Source organism: Urocitellus parryii, chromosome 1, assembly GCF_045843805.1.
Source record: "Urocitellus parryii isolate mUroPar1 chromosome 1, mUroPar1.hap1, whole genome shotgun sequence".
Classification (NCBI taxonomy): Eukaryota; Metazoa; Chordata; class Mammalia; order Rodentia; family Sciuridae; genus Urocitellus; species Urocitellus parryii.
In genome coordinates, this window is record NC_135531.1 from 60,129,304 (window position 1) to 60,149,837 (window position 20,534).

General features: G+C 37.1%; 2 protein-coding genes across 4 annotated transcripts in view; one reads left to right on the forward strand and one right to left on the reverse strand.

Moving 5' to 3' along the window:
* The window catches only part of Ptcd2 (pentatricopeptide repeat domain 2), a 29,069-nt gene extending 9,149 nt beyond the window's left edge, over window positions 1-19,920 (reverse strand). For 2 of the 3 annotated variants that reach the window (XM_026393270.2, XM_026393267.2), the window contains exons 1-8: window positions 19,802-19,920; window positions 18,506-18,598; window positions 14,987-15,116; window positions 11,200-11,317; window positions 8,466-8,544; window positions 7,996-8,087; window positions 5,739-5,852; window positions 984-1,058 (exon numbers count right to left, since the gene is read on the reverse strand). In XM_026393270.2, the coding sequence (XP_026249055.2) occupies window positions 984-1,058; window positions 5,739-5,852; window positions 7,996-8,087; window positions 8,466-8,544; window positions 11,200-11,317; window positions 14,987-15,116; window positions 18,506-18,598; window positions 19,802-19,910 (810 nt within the window). In that variant the 5' untranslated portion in view covers window positions 19,911-19,920. The remainder of the gene's footprint in view (window positions 1-983; window positions 1,059-5,738; window positions 5,853-7,995; window positions 8,088-8,465; window positions 8,545-11,199; window positions 11,318-14,986; window positions 15,117-18,505; window positions 18,599-19,801) is intronic. The other variant, XM_026393269.2, reaches the window with a different exon arrangement.
* Window positions 19,921-20,050: 130 nt separating this feature from the next.
* The window catches only part of Mrps27 (mitochondrial ribosomal protein S27), a 90,315-nt gene continuing 89,831 nt past the window's right edge, over window positions 20,051-20,534 (forward strand). Inside the window, exon 1 of the mRNA XM_026393229.2 lies at window positions 20,051-20,144. Within this exon, the coding sequence (XP_026249014.1) occupies window positions 20,057-20,144 (88 nt within the window). The 5' untranslated portion in view covers window positions 20,051-20,056. The remainder of the gene's footprint in view (window positions 20,145-20,534) is intronic.

Here is a 20,534-nt window from a genome sequence, read left to right on the forward strand (position 1 = left end):
TTCTTGGAATACTCCAATGCATCTGGGATCTGTTACCCTAGTTCATCTCACACGGCTCTTCACATGGTTCAGTTCCATGGAAATATTTTTTTCTTCTCAGCCCCTTGACTGTTTCAGGAGATGGGAAGCCCTTGAAAGCCGGGGACTTTTCTTGTCCAACTCCTCACAACACAAATGTACTCAGCACACAAGCAGGGCCTTGAAAGGAGCTGGCTGCATGGAGACTACGGTGCCTTTAATGATAATATGGTCTTTTTAAATTTTTTATTGGAACAGGAAGGTTTAGGTGACTCACTGTTCAAAAACTGGGAGCGGTGACAGATTATGCTTTTGGGAGGAATGTTTTGTCTTTGTTTTGGTTTTAGGGGTTAAAGTCATACATGTCTTGGTGGAATGAGTACAGCCCTTGATGACCCAAGCAATAAGACTCCAAACAAGTGACACAGTAGTCCAGATAAGTCAATGGAGCCAATGGACCTTGGCAGACTGGCAATATAATAAAAATGAAAATAGTTGATATCTACTGAATGCTTACCATGCATCAGGCATAGTTAATGCACCATAGGTAATGAGCTCATTAATCACAAAGACATATGAGTTAGCTGCCACAGCTGGAATGCAATTAGCATGCAGGTTTCTCTTAAGGTCCAGTAAAGAGACTGGTGATTTTGTCACCATTCCCTCCCTCTTTCCGCATCTACAGGAGTCCTAGCTATGCCTTCTGCCTTCAGCATTTAGCCCTGTCTTACATCTGAGTATATCTAACCTTCCCACATATTTATAAACTCCTGGAAGCAATAGCTATTGACTCCTCTCATGGGGTGATTCTGTAACTTACACACAGAAGAGCTCAATAAAACAAAAAAAGAGCTCTTTTGAACTGAATGAAGACCTTAGGAGATCAAGTCGTTGTGCACAGACTAAAAATGCAAACATTTTACTATATTTCAAGTCTTATCTTTAACCATAAAGAAGTCACTTACATTTAAATTTGTGCAAGTTACGTTCTCTGGATTCATGATTTGAGAAAAAATGGATGCAGCTTTTGCTACCTGGTTCTGAAGGAAAACAAACAAACAAACAAAGTAAGTTATTACCCCAAATCATGAGTATTACTCTATCACAAAGATCATTAATGGAAGGCAGAATATGACTATTCACAAAGCCCCAGAGTATTCAGTAATCAAAAATAAATACTGTATAAACTATTTCATCCAATAGCATATAATTCTATGCTTTAACAACCTGCCTAAGTCAAATTTTTTAAGATAGCAACATTAGGTTAGAATTTTCTCTTGTCCCACTGGAATTAGCTTTTAAATAAAACAAGAATGAGAAACACAAACACAAATCCTATCTCTGACATAAAAACTTCAAACCAGAGAAGAGGTGAAAACACTTCGAGAACCCTGGAGAGGGAGCCTGGGAAGGTTTTTAAAGGATCTCACAAGGCCAATCTGAAGTGCACAACCTAAAATCATGTTTACAGTAAAGTCAACACAGTTCTAAACTAATGAGGGAAACTTCCTGGGTCCTTGTAGTGGCAGGTGAGCCAAGTCAAGGATTTCCACAGATAAGCCATGTTTGCAGGAAGCAGTGTGTGACTATGACAGCAGCACAAAAGAGACTGTCATTGAAAACCACCACAGTGCCTATTCTTATTCTCATTGGCCAGGGAGAAGTAAACCTATACATACTTATAGGCAGAACTTTACATGTTATATAACATTAATAACATACATGTTATTAATTACTTTACCTAAACAAAAAGCCTGCTAGTCTAGAATAGGGTTCAGTGCCTGTTTCTTTGCCTCTCTCTTAAATGAACTTCCTGCAAATGGCTGTTCTAAGAGAAATTTGTATTTTTCAGTGATGAATAATCAAAAAAGATGCAGCATGTGAACTCCACAGAGACATTTTTAAAAAATGTTTTTAGTTGTAGATGGACACAATACCTTTATTTTGTTTATGTGTGAGGCAAGCGCTCCACCACTGAGCCACAACCCCAGCCCACACTGTGTTTTCCTTAAAGGAAGAAAGGAACACAGAAAAACAAAGATAAGAAAATAACTGGTAGATGAGAAATTCCAATACAAAAATATTCCCAAGGATATCAAGGACACAAATGAGAAAATGAACAAGATCACATCAATCATAAGTAGAAAGAAATCAGGCAGACCTCAGATTTCTCCATGGCAATATTCCAAACCAGAAGACAAAAAGAGCAATGCCTAAAATAATCTCAAGAAAAAGCAAGTGTCATCTCAAAAATTTAAACCTGGCCAAACTGTAAAGTACAAAAACAAAAGGCAAATAAAATAATTTTAAGGAAAGAGCTCAAGAGAATATTGCTCCTCTGAAAATATAGAAGAAAACACTTGAGCCAACAAAAAGAAGACTGGAAGAATAATAGCAAAGCAACTAGCAAGGAACTTATGTAACTACATATAGAGGGCCAAGGCAAATGTAGGGAATATGGTTACGGAACAGATAGCAAATGTCATACACTAGGACAACAGGGCAATGGCAATACCAATAAAAAGAAGAAAAGGGAAAATGAAGATTAAAAAGTAAAGTATGCCATTTTCTTCTCTTTTATTACCTGTGGATCAAAAATATAATTTAAAGCTGATAAATATTTAAGAGAAAAGTGAACACCATGAAAGATAATGTATCAACTAAAATTAGATGGTAGTGAAGGACGAAAATAAGGAGAAAAAGAAAATATGCTAATTTCACCATCACTTGTAGGGGGGAATTAATAGGTATTATTATCAAAGGAACTAGAGAATTAAGAAAATTCAATAAAGTTATAGCCTTAAGTAATCACTAGAGCAAAAATATAAAAAACACAGAAACAACCATATGGGATATTTTAAGTTAAAAAAATTTAAAGCATCAAATAAAGTAAGACCTAAGATCATCTATATGTCATATAAATATAAGCGGGTTAGGAAAGACCAGCACATATTATAAAGTTGAAATTTATGCAATGTACAAGAGATTACACTTAAAACAATTCAGAAAGAGTGGAAATCAAATAATGGGAAAATGTGTATATCAGGCATATGTAAACTTAGTCAAAATAAAGAGAAATCCAAACAAGGAAAGAGATATTAATATTGTACAAAGTTGAATTCAGGGCAAAAGCATTAAATACAACCAAGAAAGGCACTATATGAAAGTGAGCGATTCAAAAATATGACATGACAGTGATGTTCATCTGTACTCTAAACAATGTAACTTACACAGACATAAAGGAAAAAAAGAGATGAAATTATGTGCCTTAAACAATTCCCGTGATCAAAGAGGGAACAAGTGGATGCCTATTAAGTGAAGGACAAGTCTTTGTCCTTCAGTGATTTGTTTCCAGCAGCATACGGAAATGGAGCACAAGATATTCTGATTTCTAATTAGAAGTAAACAAGAGTTCTCAGCCATATTGTACCAGCTGGATAAATAACCTGGTTTGGGTAGTATTTCTCTGCCATAAAATATCCTTAACTACATAGTAAACATACAAAATATTTTGTATTTTTAAGGTCTTGGAATAGGCGGGATTCTTTAAGAGTGGCTAGTCCACCAGTGTTTCTCATTAGCTAGGATGAAAGTTACTAGAAACTTTCAATTTAAAGAAATTCAAAGCTGGGCCGGGGTTATGGCTCAGTGGTAGAGCGCTTACCTAGCATGCTTGAGGCACTGGGTTCATTCCCCAGCACCACATAAAAAATAAAAACAAATAAAATAAAGGTATTGTGCACATCTACAACTAAAAAAAAAAATAAATAAATAAAAGAAATCAAAGCTAAAGATATATATGTACATATACTTTTGTATGTATATACATAACATATACATATATATCTTTGCATGCAGTTTGTCAGGTTATATAGATTTTTTTTTATTAAGGATTTAAAAATGAACACACCATATAGTATTGAAGTATCTGATTTGATTAAAATTTTGTATATCACCAAATTTTTTAAAAAGTCAAATGCTAAATAACATAAAGTTGGTTGTTATTATACTTTAAAAATTGAGTATACACACAATTACCTATTTATATGTGCTCATTTGTTATTCTCAAAAATAATGTGTTACTATGACATAGTGAAAATAAGATTTTACCAGTCACGGTTTCACTACTTTATAGTCAACTAAGTTTGTTCTCAATATTGGGAAGCATAAAGTATTTTTTAGAAGGGCCAAATCACAGAATAAAGGATAAAGTGAATTCGCCAACATTCCTAATACACAATGTTTATGCTTTCTTTAAAATTACTAAAAGATCAAAATCTCAGAAGTAGTTTGCTGCTAATATATACATATATTATATAAAAATTTATATTCTGGTTTTCTTAAAACCCTTGTTGACTTTTCTATAGTGAACATTTTTATAAACTTGATTTAATAAAAATGTTAATTTTGGAAGTGAAGTTTTGTAAAAACTTTTTTCAGTCAAACAGCAATGACTTTATTTATAGACAGTAATAACAATTACACAAAAAGCCAGACATCTTAATGCCTTTGTTCTGTTACTCTAAGAGTAATGTTTACTGTATGCTTTTACATTTTTTCTGCTGTTAACATGAATGTAATTTTAAGAACAGCAGGATGAGTTCTTTTTAAAAAGATACTTTGGACCACAGTTTTTTTTCCAGTTTAAAGCAATAACTTTAGTAGTTTCTTTCAAAGTTTAACATGCCCAATATGTCATCTTAAATCATTCTGAAATTTGCAGATTTCTTTAAAGGAAAATTGTTGTAGAGGTCATCTTGATGAAAATGTATTCTGAAGTTTTGTGAATGAGTTAAATATTAATAGTCTCATGTGTTTTACAAATAAGCTTTTTCATAAGGAAAATATTGACTTTGGGATTTGCTTCTCTCTGGGAGCTCAAGTATAAAAATAATTGTTTAAAATTGCCCCTTCTTTTATCACTGGGTTGGAAATAGGGATAAAACCTGTACTCATATTTTAAATAATTTGTCAGGATAACTGTATTAATATTGATACCCAAATTTCACAATACCACTTAGGAAAGCCTTTTCTTTAAACAAATTACAGTTTATGTTGTTCAGAGTCTTATTTGAGATGTGTTGCTTTATTTTTCAATTAAAAATGGTTTTCTCCTAAAAAAAGGAGTGGATATTCCAAGGTTCCAGCTCTTTGTCCTTCATTGACTCTGAGGTATGACTCGGGGAGGTGTCCTCCCTGGGTTTCAGATGCATTCATTTATCTGATGTGGGGGGAATGGGGGGTTGAGAATGGATGCTAAGCCTCAAACTAATAATAGTAATTGGGTCTAACTATGAAATCCCATTCTAGCAATGGGCTGTGGCAGGAGTCCTCATTCATCTAAGGTGAATTCAGCTTTGGAGAGCATTAAATTAAACTGCTCTCTGAGAGCACTACATAATAAACTGACCATTTGCAATCTTCATTTTAATTAACTAAGAAAATTTTCTCCAGAGTCTGGCATTCCTCTCTGATTCTCCACAGGATCTTGGCCAACACATTCTAAATAGAAATGCATGTTAGGTCCTCAACTATAAATAAAAACATACTTTACAGGCATAGGTATAGATTGCCATGGCAACAAAGGCATTGTTTTCTTTACAGGAACTTTTTCTTTACTTCACAGTTAGAAGGGTAAAAAATTAATTAAAATAAAAAATAAATGAAAGTAGGGAAGTCTTGCCCACTCCCAATTTACTTATGTGCACCCCAAATCTTACCTGGTTCAGAGCTAACGCCACTGCAAAGCAGGAGGCTCTCCTGGAAAGAACATCTCCTTTGATTAGGGCTTCTTCTCTTAATGTAGTACAGATTTTAAAAGACTCTGGGCTATTCTGTGAGGAGACAGGATTGCTTAATAAATGTCATGAACTTTTAACTTTAAAACTAATTAATGTGCTTAGCATTTCAGATATTCTTTTGTAAGTATTTCCCAGAGCCTACCTCAAGTCAATTAAAAAGCTAAGCTCCTCTTACAGCAAATAATGGTCTTTGCAAACAGAACAGGTTACCTACATGTTCGCCACTCAAATCTAGCTTAACTTTACTTTTCAAGCTGTTTGTCAACTTCTGACTTGAGGCATCCAGGTCTCTTTGTATCTGGACAAGCTAGTTTCCAGACAGCCTGCTACTCTACTAAATAGTATAGTAATGCTCAGTAACACTAGGAAACTTTTCTGGAAGGATTTCCAATCTGAAAATATCTATATAAGCTTAAATATTTAAAAACATCAACACTAATATGAAGATAAATTGTAAAAGAATCTCCTGAAAACAGAAACCTTAAAAAAATTCAAGAATGTGAGTGACCCACAAACAAGCAAGACAACAATGGTGAACCAAATCCCTTTCCACCCCGTGTCACGCTGCAGGTGGATGAAGCTTTCGAGAATAGCACCAGCTGTGCGTGTGTCCTCTGTCATGCCATGACTTACCTTCCAATCCTCAAACAAGTCTGCATTTGATGAGAGGGCAGTTCTCAGAACTGACCTGGAATCTGCACTGCCTGACCAGCTCAGTTTTCCAGCTTGTCTCTACTAAGTGAAACAAGTTATTCTTGGACACAATGCAAGAGAAAAGTCTTCTTGCTCTTCTTATGCATAAGAATTGAATTCTACCTCAGCATACACACAGGAAAGTGTCTTTAAATTGGCCAGAAAATTGACTAACTGATGCTCCAGTGTTGTGTGTTTTGTTGGCCTTCTGCTCCAGAAGGATCATAGGATGGTGTGGTTGGGAAGAATGTGATCTAACCCAGGTGTAAGCAAATGATAGCCCTTGGGCTATATCCAGTCTACGGCAAAGAATGGTCTTTATATTGTTAAAGGCTTATAAAAATAAAAAACAAAGAATATGTAACAGAAATTATATGTGGCAGAAACTGTATGTTCCTCAAAGCCTCAAATACTTACTATTTGGCCTTTTACAGAAAAAGCTTGCTGACTGCTGAATCCAACCCGCTCTCATTTTATAAGTGAGGTACATGCATGCTCAGTTCAAAGACATAAGTCAGTTGATAAAAAACTGAGACTAGACTCCAAGTTTCTCAATTTCCCATTTGGTCTCATTTCCACTGTTAACCCACCTGCCTCTCTGTTTTGGAAAGCTGGTACTGCTATATTAGGGAGCTTTTCAAAGGCCCATGTTCTTCAGCCTTGCTTGGTGTTCTTTTGTTTTCAGTATAAAATGATTCTGTTATCCAAATATCCAAAGATTAAATGGCATGAATGACTAAAGTAATGTACTGAGGCTTGGTCATTTCACTATTTCAGTTATTAATCACTGAACAAATACTGAAGGAATAGTTTTTATGTATAAGAAACAATCCTGGTACAGTAATGACATAAGGACTTGTAAGCCAGGGCCCCCGTCCTTAGAAAGCCTTTTGAATGCCATAAACATTTATTAAAGCCCTGTCAGGTATTAGGTACAATGTCAGATGCTGGGATACAAAGAAGCCTCAGGGATCTCCTGCTCTAGTGAGGAGAAAGAAATCTGGGCAAAGTTAAGTACAAGTATGTGATATAAATAGAGCACAATTAGGGGATGTTTGGAGGAGATGTCACTTTAGTACTGGCGATCACAAAAACTTCACAGATGAGAGCAAGGTAGTTCTGGAGTTTGACACAGAAGGATGCTCTGATTTCAGAGAAAATGGCAACAAGAAAAACAGATCTAGTAGAGTCCAGCATATGAGACAACTCTAGAGCAGAGCTTGACCCTGACACAGTCTTTGTTCTCACTATCTACACAATCTTCAGAGAAGAGTAAAAGATAATTAATTGCTTTTCCCATGATCAAACTGTCAGACAAGACTAACTTGAGTTTTCTAAAAATGAATACATTTAAAATTGAAATATTCCCACCAGATGGAAAACAGACTTCAGAGAAACTGAACTTTATTTGTAGAGAATAAAAATAAACCTCCTTTCAAACACTACCCACAATGCCCTGAAAGTTAAAAGGAAATAGTCTTACCAGTCTGTAGCAAATTGCAAACGCAAGGACATAGGTGTCTTTGGTGAACTTCACATCTTGGTTTTTCATCTCTATCAACACTTCCAAGGCATCTGCCAAAAGTGAGGAGTGGCCAGCAGTGTTAAATCCATCTACTGGTGGTGCCCAAAGCTCTAACTTGTTCAGCACCATCTACTGAATTCAGTAGAATAAAAGCTGTTCTAAAGTCATTCAGCAATTAGCTAAATGTCAAATTATCAGGTCATGTAGGAAGAACTAAAATTTTAAAAGCTGACACAATTTTAGCATCAGCAAAATCTGAAATGTTTCATTGAAGGAATAACATGCAATGCAATGTTTTCAAACTTAAATAATGAGGTCTCCATAATTTAGCCCCTCATAAGGGTTGTTTTTGCATGGTCCATTTCCCCCCCTAATTGCTACATTACCAAAGACAGCAGAATATTTCAGCAACAGGTGGTAGTACTTACTTTTATATTTGCCTTTGATAAATAACATATCCATCAAAATATTGAATGATGTGGAGTCTGAGAAGAAACCATGTAAATGCTAATGAAGAAAAACAATACAGTTTGGTAAAAAGTTAAAACTATTTAAGAGGCATTTATACTGTATCTTCTCTATCCAAGTCTTATTCTGGCTGCATCTGGCCTCCTGAGATCTCTAATAATCTGAAATACCAAATATTTATTTTTTGAAAGAAGTTAAGCTGCTGCCCACTGTGTTGCCTTTGGGAATATGCACACTGAACAAGAGGCAAGAGCTCTCTGGGCTTCATAAATACAGTGAAGAACATCTGTATGAAATGTGGCTCTGAAAAACAAACCAGTTAACCCCAGTAGGGTGGCCTTGGAACCTAGGTACCAACTATTAATACAATACAACAGCTATGAATATACTTGGGAAGTAAGACAGAAGGGTCTCACACAGCCATTGTCCTCAATTCACAAATGGATAACTTTTCGAAAACAATTCACTAAACTAGTGGTTCTCAACATTTATTTCTCAACACTTTTTCGTCTTGTATCTGTTTATTGTAATTGACTAAAATTGCATATATTTTTGCATATATTCCTGTGGACATGTGGCTTTGAAATATGTATACATGTGGCTTTGAAATATGTATACATGTGCCTTGCTTCACATACTTAAAATTTTCTGTGGTGAGAACACTTAAAATCTATTCTCTTTGCAATTTGTAAGACTATAATATACTGTTATTAACTATTGTAATCATGTTATACAATATAGATCTATTCCTTCTGACTGAAACTGTGCATTATCCTTGAACTAATACCTCCCTGACATTTTCCCCAAATGAATGCCCTGATAATGTGACAGGTGATATTCACATTATGTCATTAAATGCATTGCTTAAGTTTGTTCTTTTTTGAGAACCTACCCTGTTCTAGATGCTGAGAAAAGACAAATGCTAAATAATATGCATACCCTGTCCTAAACTCTACTTGGGTTTATTATTTACTAAAGCTCAATTCTGGTGGAGGAGAAAATGAACAAGTGAATACAAATGAAGAAGAAAACTATAATTTCAGGCATCAATAAAGGCTCTGAAGAACAATGATGCAGGATAAAAGAGACAGGAGAGGCGTAAAAAGCAGAGAGAGAAGACCTCTGAGAAGACAGCACAGTGGAAAATTAGGTCTTACGCACTTAATCTTTTTTTTTTTTAATATTTTATTAGTTGTTGATGGACCTTTATTTATTTATATGTGGTGCTGAGAATCGATCTCAGTGCTTCACACATGCTAGGCAAGCACTCGACCATGGAGCCACAACCACAGCCCTCACTTATTCTTAATTCTGTTCGTTCTATTCCAAAAAACTTACTTACACAGGAATTTTTCATAAATGAGTTTAAAAAAAACCTTTTTCTTTTTCACCATAATATTCACAACTTTATTACAATGAAACATTTGTCTTCCAGTAATTACAACAATATAAAACATGCTTATTTAAAAAGTCAAACAATACAAAATTATATAAAATATGAAGTAAGAATTTTTAATAATTCTAATATCAAAGATATACAGTATAGTTTCCTGAGTTTCAACAGCCACATAGTAAAATATACATATATATTTGTATATATATTTTTTCTTCTTTTAAGAAAAAAAAATAAGATCAAACTATTGGTACTGTTCTGAATCTACCTTTTGTCTGCTTACTCGTATTTTATGATCATCTGTCCAACATACAGGTGTCCTGCCTTAAGCCTAGGGTTAAGAGTTCCACCACATACAGAACACTTTATATGAAAAAGAGAAAGAGGCAAAAGGACAAAGTAATTTGTTATAGAGGTTACTAAATATACTAAAATGTACACAGTGGCCAGTCCCAGCCCCCAAATTCAACAAATATTTCTGACCAAGGATGAATTTATAATGTCTCCAAGCCTCAGTCTCCTCATTACCTTATCAGATTTACTATGGAAAACAATGAAATGAAATGTGTAAAGTGCAAAAGTACAATGTTGAGGATGCAGCAAATATTAAATAAATAATTGCAAAAATAGCTATTATTTTTATTTTTAGGAAAAGAAAATTATAATATGTGAAAACATTTTGAAATAGGACAAGAATAAGGCCCAGAGGACCACACCTATAATCCCAGCAACTAGGGAGGCTCAGGCAGGAGGATCGCCAAGTTCAAGACCAGCCTCAGCAACTCAGTGAGGCCCAAAGCAACTTAGAGAGACCTTGCCTCAAAATAAAATTAAAAAGGGTTGGGGACGTGGCTCAGTGGTAAAGGGATCTCTGGGTTCAATTCTCAGAACAAAAAAAAAAAAAAAAAAACCCAAGTGGACAAGAACTTTATAAATGTAGTCTTCCATCAGAAATAAAAACAAAAAAAGAACACAGGTAAAAAATAGGAAAGGGATCATATAATGGCACCTTGTCTTAAGCCATCCTCCCCTGGAAGTTTCTGAAAAAAAGAGGTCAGCATATTCTCAAAATGTGGCAGATACTGCTGCAAAGGCATAGAGACTTATACTACTTGGTATAAACCAACCCCAAGGAAACTTTTAAAATGCAGAGAATTGAATTATTCATTCAGTGTAGTGGCCTTTGTCTGAAAATCTAACCCAGGAATAATGTCTATTGAAAAGATGTCTTTTCTGATAATGACAAAATATAACCCTTGAGGAAATCATATTGGCAGGCAAATTAATCAGGAAAAAATAACCTGGTCTTTGATGAGCTCCACTGCAGACTCCTCAAGATCCAACTCATAACACAGCCTCATGAAAACAGGTCCAAACTTATATTCCCCCAAAGTGACATTTCTGTTCTCTGTATGGTACCTGGTAATCAAAATGAATCAATAAGTCAAAAGGTGGGACACAGTAAAAAGGATAGATAACAGCATGGTATGCACACTGCTAGGTGCTAAGGACACAATAAGGAATGAGATACTCCAATCTGCAAAGAGAAAAGTGGAGATTTGAACAAAATCAGAGAATCCTGGAGTGCAGAAATATGTCAGGCATTTTAAACAGACTCTACTAGAGGCCAACAAACACTGTGCAATAAAAGCAAGAGGAGAAAATGTACACTGCGATCATTCTCTAAATTAAGCATCAATGGAATTGATCTGAGAATAAGGCTAAATTAGGAAACAGCAGGGATCTGTCTCCTCAGAAGTGGCCCCACCTACAAGAAAAGAAAGGTAAGGAGCAGGGTTGATGGTCTGGGCTCCTCCAAGCTGGCGTCATGCCCATACAGGACAGCAGACAACTGACACATTTCACAATTTATGGCGATCTCTGCTTTTATAAGCTCACAAAAATGTAGGCATATGTGAACCACGACCACCTAGTACAAATTAAATGCACTTATATAATTTGTAAGTTTTGGGAAAAGGTTAATTTCAAGGGCAGCTATGTATTTTATGTAGCTTGAGAGTTCTATAGGTGGCCAGTCTGAAATTGAAACTGTGAATCAATAGTACAAGTTACTTACAATAACCCACCCTTCCAGCTGTAGACACTGTGAGGATAATCTGGTGAACATGACAATGATTTTCATGACGTGAATGATTTTAAAATATGGAGGAAAGCTCTGACTTTACAAAAGAGAATATTTTTTACCCTATGCTGAAATAACTGAGGCAAGTAAGAGAGGCATTATGGCTGGTCTATTCTAAACTTATGTACTGCCCAGGGACTATGTACTTTTGAAGATACACTTTATAATCCAACTTCAGAAGTTATAAATTATTCACTGCTTCATTATAACTCTTTTGAATTAAGTTATGAAAAAATAAGAGCAAGTAGTGGTTAAGGAATTTAGACTCCAATTCCAAAATGCTGGTTCAAATTCCAGCTCTTCTACTTACAAATTATGTAACCATGAGCAAATTAACAAAACCCTTCAGTGCCTCAGTTTCCTCATCTATAAAATAGAGAGAAGAGAACTCAACTCAAATATTCTGTGAGGATTAAATGAGATAAGACTTGCTTATAGGACACAGGAAATCCTTAGTATGTTAGCTCTTATACAACACACGGCATGCTGAGAAACACCTCTAAAATCTGTACTTCAGTACAGTCTCATATGAAACTTGTGCCAGATTAAAAACAACAGAAAGCAAAAACAAATGTTTTCCTGAGTTGACATTTACATTCAAAATGAAATTCAAGACAATAAAAGTGCTAGAAAGTCACTGAGATAATGAACTACCACTTGACAAGAAATATTCAAGTAAGAGGATGTAAAATCCCTCCACAAACCAAATTTCAGCATTTGGTCAAGACTATAAGGGGATTAAGTTACTCCCCGTTTGTGACTTTATTAAAAGATTAAAAAACATAATATTTATTTATGTTTCAGCTCATGACCCCCTTTCCCATCTTCCCACTTGTCCAGCTATCTACAGAGGGAAAAAGGCCAACTGGGTAGAACTATTTGCATCAATAAAGAATTGAGAGTCATACATTGAATGTTTATGATAAAAATAAGAGTGGAAAGAGTGTTCAGAATTTTTAACCCATTTTGCTACTCTTACGAACATCTGTTGGCTTTAGGTAGTAAAAGGAGGAGTGAGATGGGAAATTGCCAGAAGGTCTCCAATCATTAAACACCATGAAATTTGAGTATGCAACTGTAAATCAGCCTAATCTTTTTGTACAAACATTATGACATTTTATATTGACAAACTTTAACAAGTCCCTACTGTCTGCTGTGGTTTGGATTTGGTTTGTTCCCCAGGGGTCTGTGTGGTGGAAGCTTGCTCTCAGGGCGACAACAATGAGGTATATGTATTATTTTAGAGGTGGGGGCCTAATGGAAGGTCCTTAAGTCAACTGAGAATGCTGCAAGGAATTAAGGTGGTTCTTGACCTGTAGGTAGTTCTTGAGAGATAGTTGTTACAAAAAGCCAAGAGTGGCTCCACCTATTCTCTGGCTTCCCACATGCAGATGTGATCACATGGTTCTCATATTCTCCCACTGCTGCCATCAACTACATGGCACCATCAAGAGAAATGAGGTAATGCCAGTGCCATGAGCTAAATAAAACACTTTTTTCATAAGTAACCTGTCTCTAGTGTTTTATTATAGTGATGGAAAGCTGCCTAATACACTCTCTGATCTCCCTCACCCCCAAAAAGAAACAAAGAATTAGTTTTATGCAGAATTGCTCATCAGGGTTTTATGTATACTAGTGAAAAACTAGAAACAATTTATATGTTCAACATATAGAGGGGACATAGTTATTTAAGGTAGTTAATTTATAATGGAGTATTATATTGTCATCAAAAGGTGTAAGGTTTCCTGGGTGCTGGGCAATATGGCACACAACCACAATCCCAGCAATTTGGGAGGGTGAGGCAGGAGGGTTCCAAGTTCAAGGCCAGCCTCAGCAACCTAGCAAGAAAGATCCAGTCTTCACAAAAAGGTACGGGTGGTGGCAGCAGCTGAGAATGTACTCAATGGCAAAGCACCCCTGGGTTCAATCCCTAGTACCACCACCAAAAAAATACATATATATATATATATATATATATATATATATATATATATATATATAAAAGATGCTTTCTGAATATACGTTAATAAAGGAAAATTATGCTATAACATTATTTAGAAAACAAAATATCATTACATATATAATAATAATTATATCTATATAAAATAAAACTTACCAAAACCATAACTCTTTGTATAGAAAAAAAATCTGAATAAAAATACTCCCAGTAGCTTCTTAGATTAATAGATGGTGGTCATCAGTTTCTTCCCTCCCTGTATGTGCATGCTGCTCCATCCATCCAGAGGGGGGATCCATTTCCCCTCACTTTGACTTTGTGAGCCAGTGCCACTCAAATTAGATTAAAGATTGGTGAGGCATTTCAGGAGAGCACATGTGGCCACATGGAGGTAGCAGAAATTCAAGTGAAGCCTTCTTGGACCCTCCAGCACCTTCTAACATGGGAAGCTCTACTAATAAATCAGAAAGGTCAAACAGGACTAAGAAGGAAGCAGAACAGCTAGGAGTCCACTGAACTGATCAAAGAAAGAAACACTGAAGCCTGAACTGATATCAGTACTAGGGAGTGAGCAAGCACTGGGATTTCTTATTCCATCCGGAAAATAAGGGAAATCAGACTAAGGGGAAAATGCTCCAAAATATTTGTCCTGTATGACAGGTCAATTAGATAGAAGACATAGGAAGAGAAATAAGTTTGTGTATGTTAAGAGGGTAGGGAAGTGGAATCAGTGATTAGATTGATGATTTCTTTGTCCATGAATTACTGTAGCCTGTCTCAGCCCCTGGCATGTAGTACAAACCCAGTAAGTGTTCATTCAATGAATAAATGTCAGTGTCTGGGGTTTAAGGCAAGGCATTTGGACAAGATTTGGAAAGAATCAATGTAGAGGTGATAGCTGAAATCTTAGAGGTGGGTGAAGTTGCTCTGGGAAAGGAACAGAATAAGAAGAAAGGAAGGCTGGAGGAATTCTAAAGAAATGCCTCACCTGTACATGACATTTTTAGCCAGCTCCACATCATCCCGGGTCTGACACAAATGAAGCAAAGTTCTCAATTCGTCCTTTAAGATGAGTTTGTTCTGGGTCAATTTCTCTTCCAAGTTCCTAAAATAGGTTTCTGGAAGAAAGCACAGGATGTGGCCATCACTCAGGCTAAGACTGTAAGGGGGTTGACCTCAGGGAAAAGGGGAAGCTCACTGCAAAGGGGCACTGAAAGGGGTTGCTGGGCATACAGCTCCCCTCACTGATTCCTCTAGAGCACCAAGTGTCATGTGTCCCTAAAGCAAACCTGTGACATAGGGTTACTGGCCCACGCCCCACTCAAAACTTTCTACAACAGAACTTCTACGAGTGGGAGTACACAGAAAGGCATTTTTGATTCCCTGGGAGATCCTCAGGTATGCCAACTTTTGAGAACTACTGTCCCAGAGTCTTACCCAAATAACCTAATCTACAGGAAGCTTACAAGAAGAAAACATAATCAGATACCCAAATCATCAATTAGCATGGCACTAAACAGGAAAATGAAAATGTGATCTGAACATGGGTTTATCCATGATGTTGCCTTCATGTTTCTTTTATCTGGCTCATTTTCACTTTTCTTTCATTCCTCTTGGTTTCTCTTTACTCAGTTCTTAGAAAGCATGCCACAGTACTATATAACTTTTTTAAAAAGTCCACTAGTGAGCATTTAGTGATAGAAGCACTTCAAGGTCATAACAGTCTAGCTTTGTCCCTTATCTTTGTGTCTAATCAACTATAGGGAAAAACACCAAAAGGAAGCACTGCTTCTTGGCATTAGGAAGGGGCTACATTATCACTAAACGTGGGATGGGATGCAAGGCAGGAACCAAGCAAGCATCTGCTTTCCAGGGCTGTTCTCACATTGGAAGCTGCCAAGAAATATCTATAATTTGTTCCAAGGCCCAGAGCTTTGAAAAGGAATGCTGCTAGAAGTGGCAATATATATTAAAACACAAAAACTATGAAGTTGATTTACAAGAAGACACACTTGGTTTGACATAACGCAAAGGATCTTCTAATCTATTTGTAGAGCCATACAGTGGTTAAAGGTTTTAGAGCCCAGAACCTGGGCTCTGCCATTGCATGCTCTGGAGGAGACCTTTGTACAGAGACTATATTATTTGTGTATAAAGTGAGATCTCATGGGCTACATGGTATGTCTGAAAACACTTAACACCATATAATAGCTGCTAGTAAGTAGTAACATTACTGACCTCATTTTCACTCTGCCTCCTGTTAGATCTAAGAGGATTTAGTCTATTAAATATTTCTAAGCAATTTCCAATATGAAAGATCTCAAAAGGATAGTTTTACATGTTGAACTTCCTAATCCCTCTTAACAAATCTTAAGAATCCACAATGTCAAAAGATGTATGTTGTATATTAAAAACAAATCAATCAGCATTTAATGGCTTATCATATATTTATATTCAGAGTCATCCTTTGAGAATGGTTCCTGCACTCAAAGAGCTTAAAGCCTATTCAGGAAGGCAAAATATATTTATACAAAGCTATCTGAAAAAAATGATGGAAGAGGGACATGTGAAGGACTATAAACACAATAGGACAGAAGAGTCCTATCATGAGAGCTATAATGACTCAGTGTGGCAGGAAAGACCAGATTTGGTGGAATTGGACAGATACCAGAAGGGACTGAGTAGAGCTGGAGAAACAAAGCAGGGGGTCATTCTGGGTACGGGAATCAGCAAGAGTAACAGAATAGAACTGGGGGTAAAAGCATTATGGGAAGAAGAGCAGTGACCAGATGAATAAGAAGCTACACTGGACACCAGAGAGGGTCAGGTCCATTATGGCAGGGATAGAAGCCGTCGGGGGTAAGGAAGCATATGATATGGTATACAACATAGTGCAGTTGTGGGTTCTCAAAATGGAAGAACTGCTGACAGGAGTTTAAAAATGCCAATTTGACAATGGAGTATGTTGGCACTAATTAGATTATCTTTCAGGACATGTGAACCACTGTCAGTTTTATAAGTCTATAACAATTGGAAACAACAACTAGATAATGATATGGGGCCCTGACTATAAACCTCAATAGGTCAAAAATACCTGGGGCAAAAAGAAGTCTAGATTGTTCAGTATAATGAACTGGAGATAAACACATTATATTGCACTTTTTAAGTCTTATTTTTGTATTACATACAAAATTGGGTGGTGTTACATAGCAGTATCACTAGTGAAGCAGTGGGGGATGACTGATTTCTAAAGGAACAGCTGGGAAGGAATGAAAGCAAGAAGTGTTACTTGGGTGCTCAGAATCATTTCCCAGTGAGAAGGAGAGCTGGGATTATAGCTGGAAAAGTCAATAGAGACAAATTAGAGTTATTACAAAAGAGGAATGTCTTGGAAATATTCATAAAGGAGTTTGAAGTACCAGGATAAACTCTCTGTTGGAGGGAAGAACAAAATTTCTCAAATGTTGAAAGGAAATAAACCTAAGATAGTGGTATTCTTGTGTTTTTAGCTTTTGTTACCAGCAATTGAACTCAGTGCTTAAGCACTGAGTCACATCCCCAGCCCTTTCTTTTTATTTTATTTAGAAACAGGTCTCACTGAGTTGCTTAGTGCCTCACTATTGCTGAGGCTGGCTTTGAACTCAGAATTGTCCTGCTTCATCCTCCCAAGCTGCTGGGATTACAGGCATGTGCCACCACGCCCAGCATGTTTTTAGCTTTTTAAGCTCACCCAAAAGTAGAGAAAAATTACCATCATCCAACCTCAACAATTATCAATATGCTACAAATTTTTTCCCTCTACACTTCCCCCAAACACACTGGACTTTTAAAATTCCAGGTTTTATACAAATTCCTCCTGTTCTTTAAAAAACCCTTGATCCTACTGACTTAAAAAATACCAAAATGAACTAGACTCAATGAATGGTGCATACCTGTAAACCCAGTAACCTGGAAGGCTAAGGCAGGAGGATCACAAGTTCAAGGCCAGCCTCAGCAAACTGGCAAGGCCCTAAGCAACTTAGTAAGACCCCATCTCAAAGTAAAAAGTAAAAAGGGCTGGGGATGTGGCTCAGTGGTTAAGCATCCCTGAGTTCAATTCCCAGTATCAAAAACAAAATAACAAGAAAATCAAAATGCATCATCACATATAGCACTGTTTTATTTCATTCACATGTCTATGTGATTAAATATATTTTTCACTGAAAGCTACATAAAAGTTTGACAGCCGGTCATCTGGAGTTCTTATATATATGTGTGTATATGCATGTGGCGCCTTTCTATTTGCATCTCTTCTTGGATTCTGGGACAAAAGGTAAGAGGAAAGCCATAGACTTTGTAGTAGTAGGGTGTGAAATGAAAGGTGAATCTAAGGGTAGTCTAGGAAGCTAAGAAGAAATGTTATCAACTTTTTCTATGAGATTGAAGGTCACCAAAGCAAAGAATGAATAGAGACAAAGAGGAAACTGAAATGACAGATAAAAGAATTAACAAAATAAATTCTATTTACCTTTGGTGTCAGGAAGATTATATGCAATAGCCAACTTCTTATGTTGAAATTCTTTTAATTTCATGATATTATCTGTAAGTAGATATCTTTTAGCTAAAAATTAGGGGAAAAAAACATCATTTTTACTGCTTTACACTTAGCAAATAACATAAGTAGAGTCTGATCTAATGATCTGATCTTACTGTTATCTATTATAATATGACATAAACTTGATAGGGAAAAATATCTCGAAACAACCAGCAAACGAAAGTACTCAGTAAAATAAATTTTGTTTGTGTGTGAAAGGAGCTAGTTATTAACTGTGTATGAGGACTGGTTGACAGGAAGCTGAGATTTAAAGGACAAAATAGTTGTTTGCCATGTGGTTTAAGAGTAACAGACATTTATTTTTTTTTTTAAGCTGTCATTTAAATGTAAAACAAGCATATTGTGTTTTGTTTATCTGGGAGCATATAGTAGAGTGGAAAAAGCTATTATACAACCACTGAAACTTCTAGTTTTGTCCTTTGTGAAATAAAAGGATCATGGCCTTTCAGATCTGGACTCTATCCTCAAGATAAATCATCATAACAGCTTAATAATCTGAGAGATATCCATACTTCGGAATTCTCAGCTGTGCATGATATAAAATGGATGAAGAATGGCAAAGTACCCAATAAAAGAATTCTGTGTACTGCTAATATTTATGAAAAGGCAGTCCATGGCATGATTGGGAGGTCTCCACTGTTAACCTAGTTCAAATATTGCCTCTACCAGTTCCCTGTGACCTTGGGCAAATGACTTTAACATTGTAGTGTTTCCTCCTCTGTAAACAGAGGTTTTCTCCCACTCTGAGGAGGTAAACCTCTCCCATTGGGTGTTTGGAGGAAAGGCGTTATTACATGTAAAATACATTAGAAAAAGTGCTAAGTTTGCTTATCATCACTCACTAGCATTCTCAGGTTTAATCATTGGTAAGGTGGTAAGGATAATCTTGAGAACGAGAAAACCCTTTCAAGGTCTTTTTATTTGTAGCAGCAGAGCTGAGAGTCCAAACTAAGATCTTCCCTCCTAAACCCTGCCCAAAGGGTGAGGAGTGTCCAGGGAGAGCAAGTCGCCCCTTGCAGTCCTCCTTCCGTTTCCATGCACTGGAGGCTTTCACGACCCCCAGGGGTCACTGCCATACCCACGTGCGACTGGAGGGCAAGGGCGCGCTCCAGGTCGATGAGCGATTCCCCAACGAGAAGCCTGGCAAGGCTTAACACTCCCTTCCTTTCCATCCCCTCCCCTCCTTCCAAGGCCTGATGCCGCGGATACCTCCGAGTGGGCACCGGCAGCAGTTGGAGCCTGCGGCTTCCACCCCGGGATAAAAAGAAGTCCGTGTCGTTTGCTGCAGAGCTCGTTCCAAGGACCGAAATGCAGCCATATTGTCCCGGGCCGCACCACCTGTGAGAGCTGGGGGCGGGGGACGGATCGCCGAAAGCTCAGAACGCGATTCATCCAATCTCTGAGCCCACAGGGAGGACTGTGTCCCGCCCCTTCTCTGCCTACGGCCCCCTACCGGCCCTCCTCATGGTACGCTCCAAGATGGCGGCCCCCATGGTGCGGCGCTGGCTGCTTCTGGCTCGGAAAGTTCCTCTGCCTCACCTCTCCCCGGCAGGTTGGTGACTGCTGCCCTGGTGGGACTTCTTCATTAGGCCCCTGATTACTCCATTCCTTGAACGAAAGAAGCGACAAGCTTTCCAGAAGAGGGCAAATGCTTTGGGGATCTGGTTGCTAGAGAAGCCATTCGGGGTGTGTGTTAGCGCAGAAAGGAGAGGTAGTTTCTGACCCATCTCCTTCCTTAAAATCTGCCAGGTCAAAGGTGTGAGAAGCAGAGGAAGGTTATGGCATGAGAGATTTTGCTTATGATTGTCAGATTGTGTGTTAGGGTGGTCGTCTTTTTGCCCACCGTGAAAAGGTGTAATACGTCCACCCCCCTGATCTGTTTTGAAATTTTGGTCCTTGAAAGTGTTTCAGAATTAAATGGAGAAAACATTTCTTTTTTGTA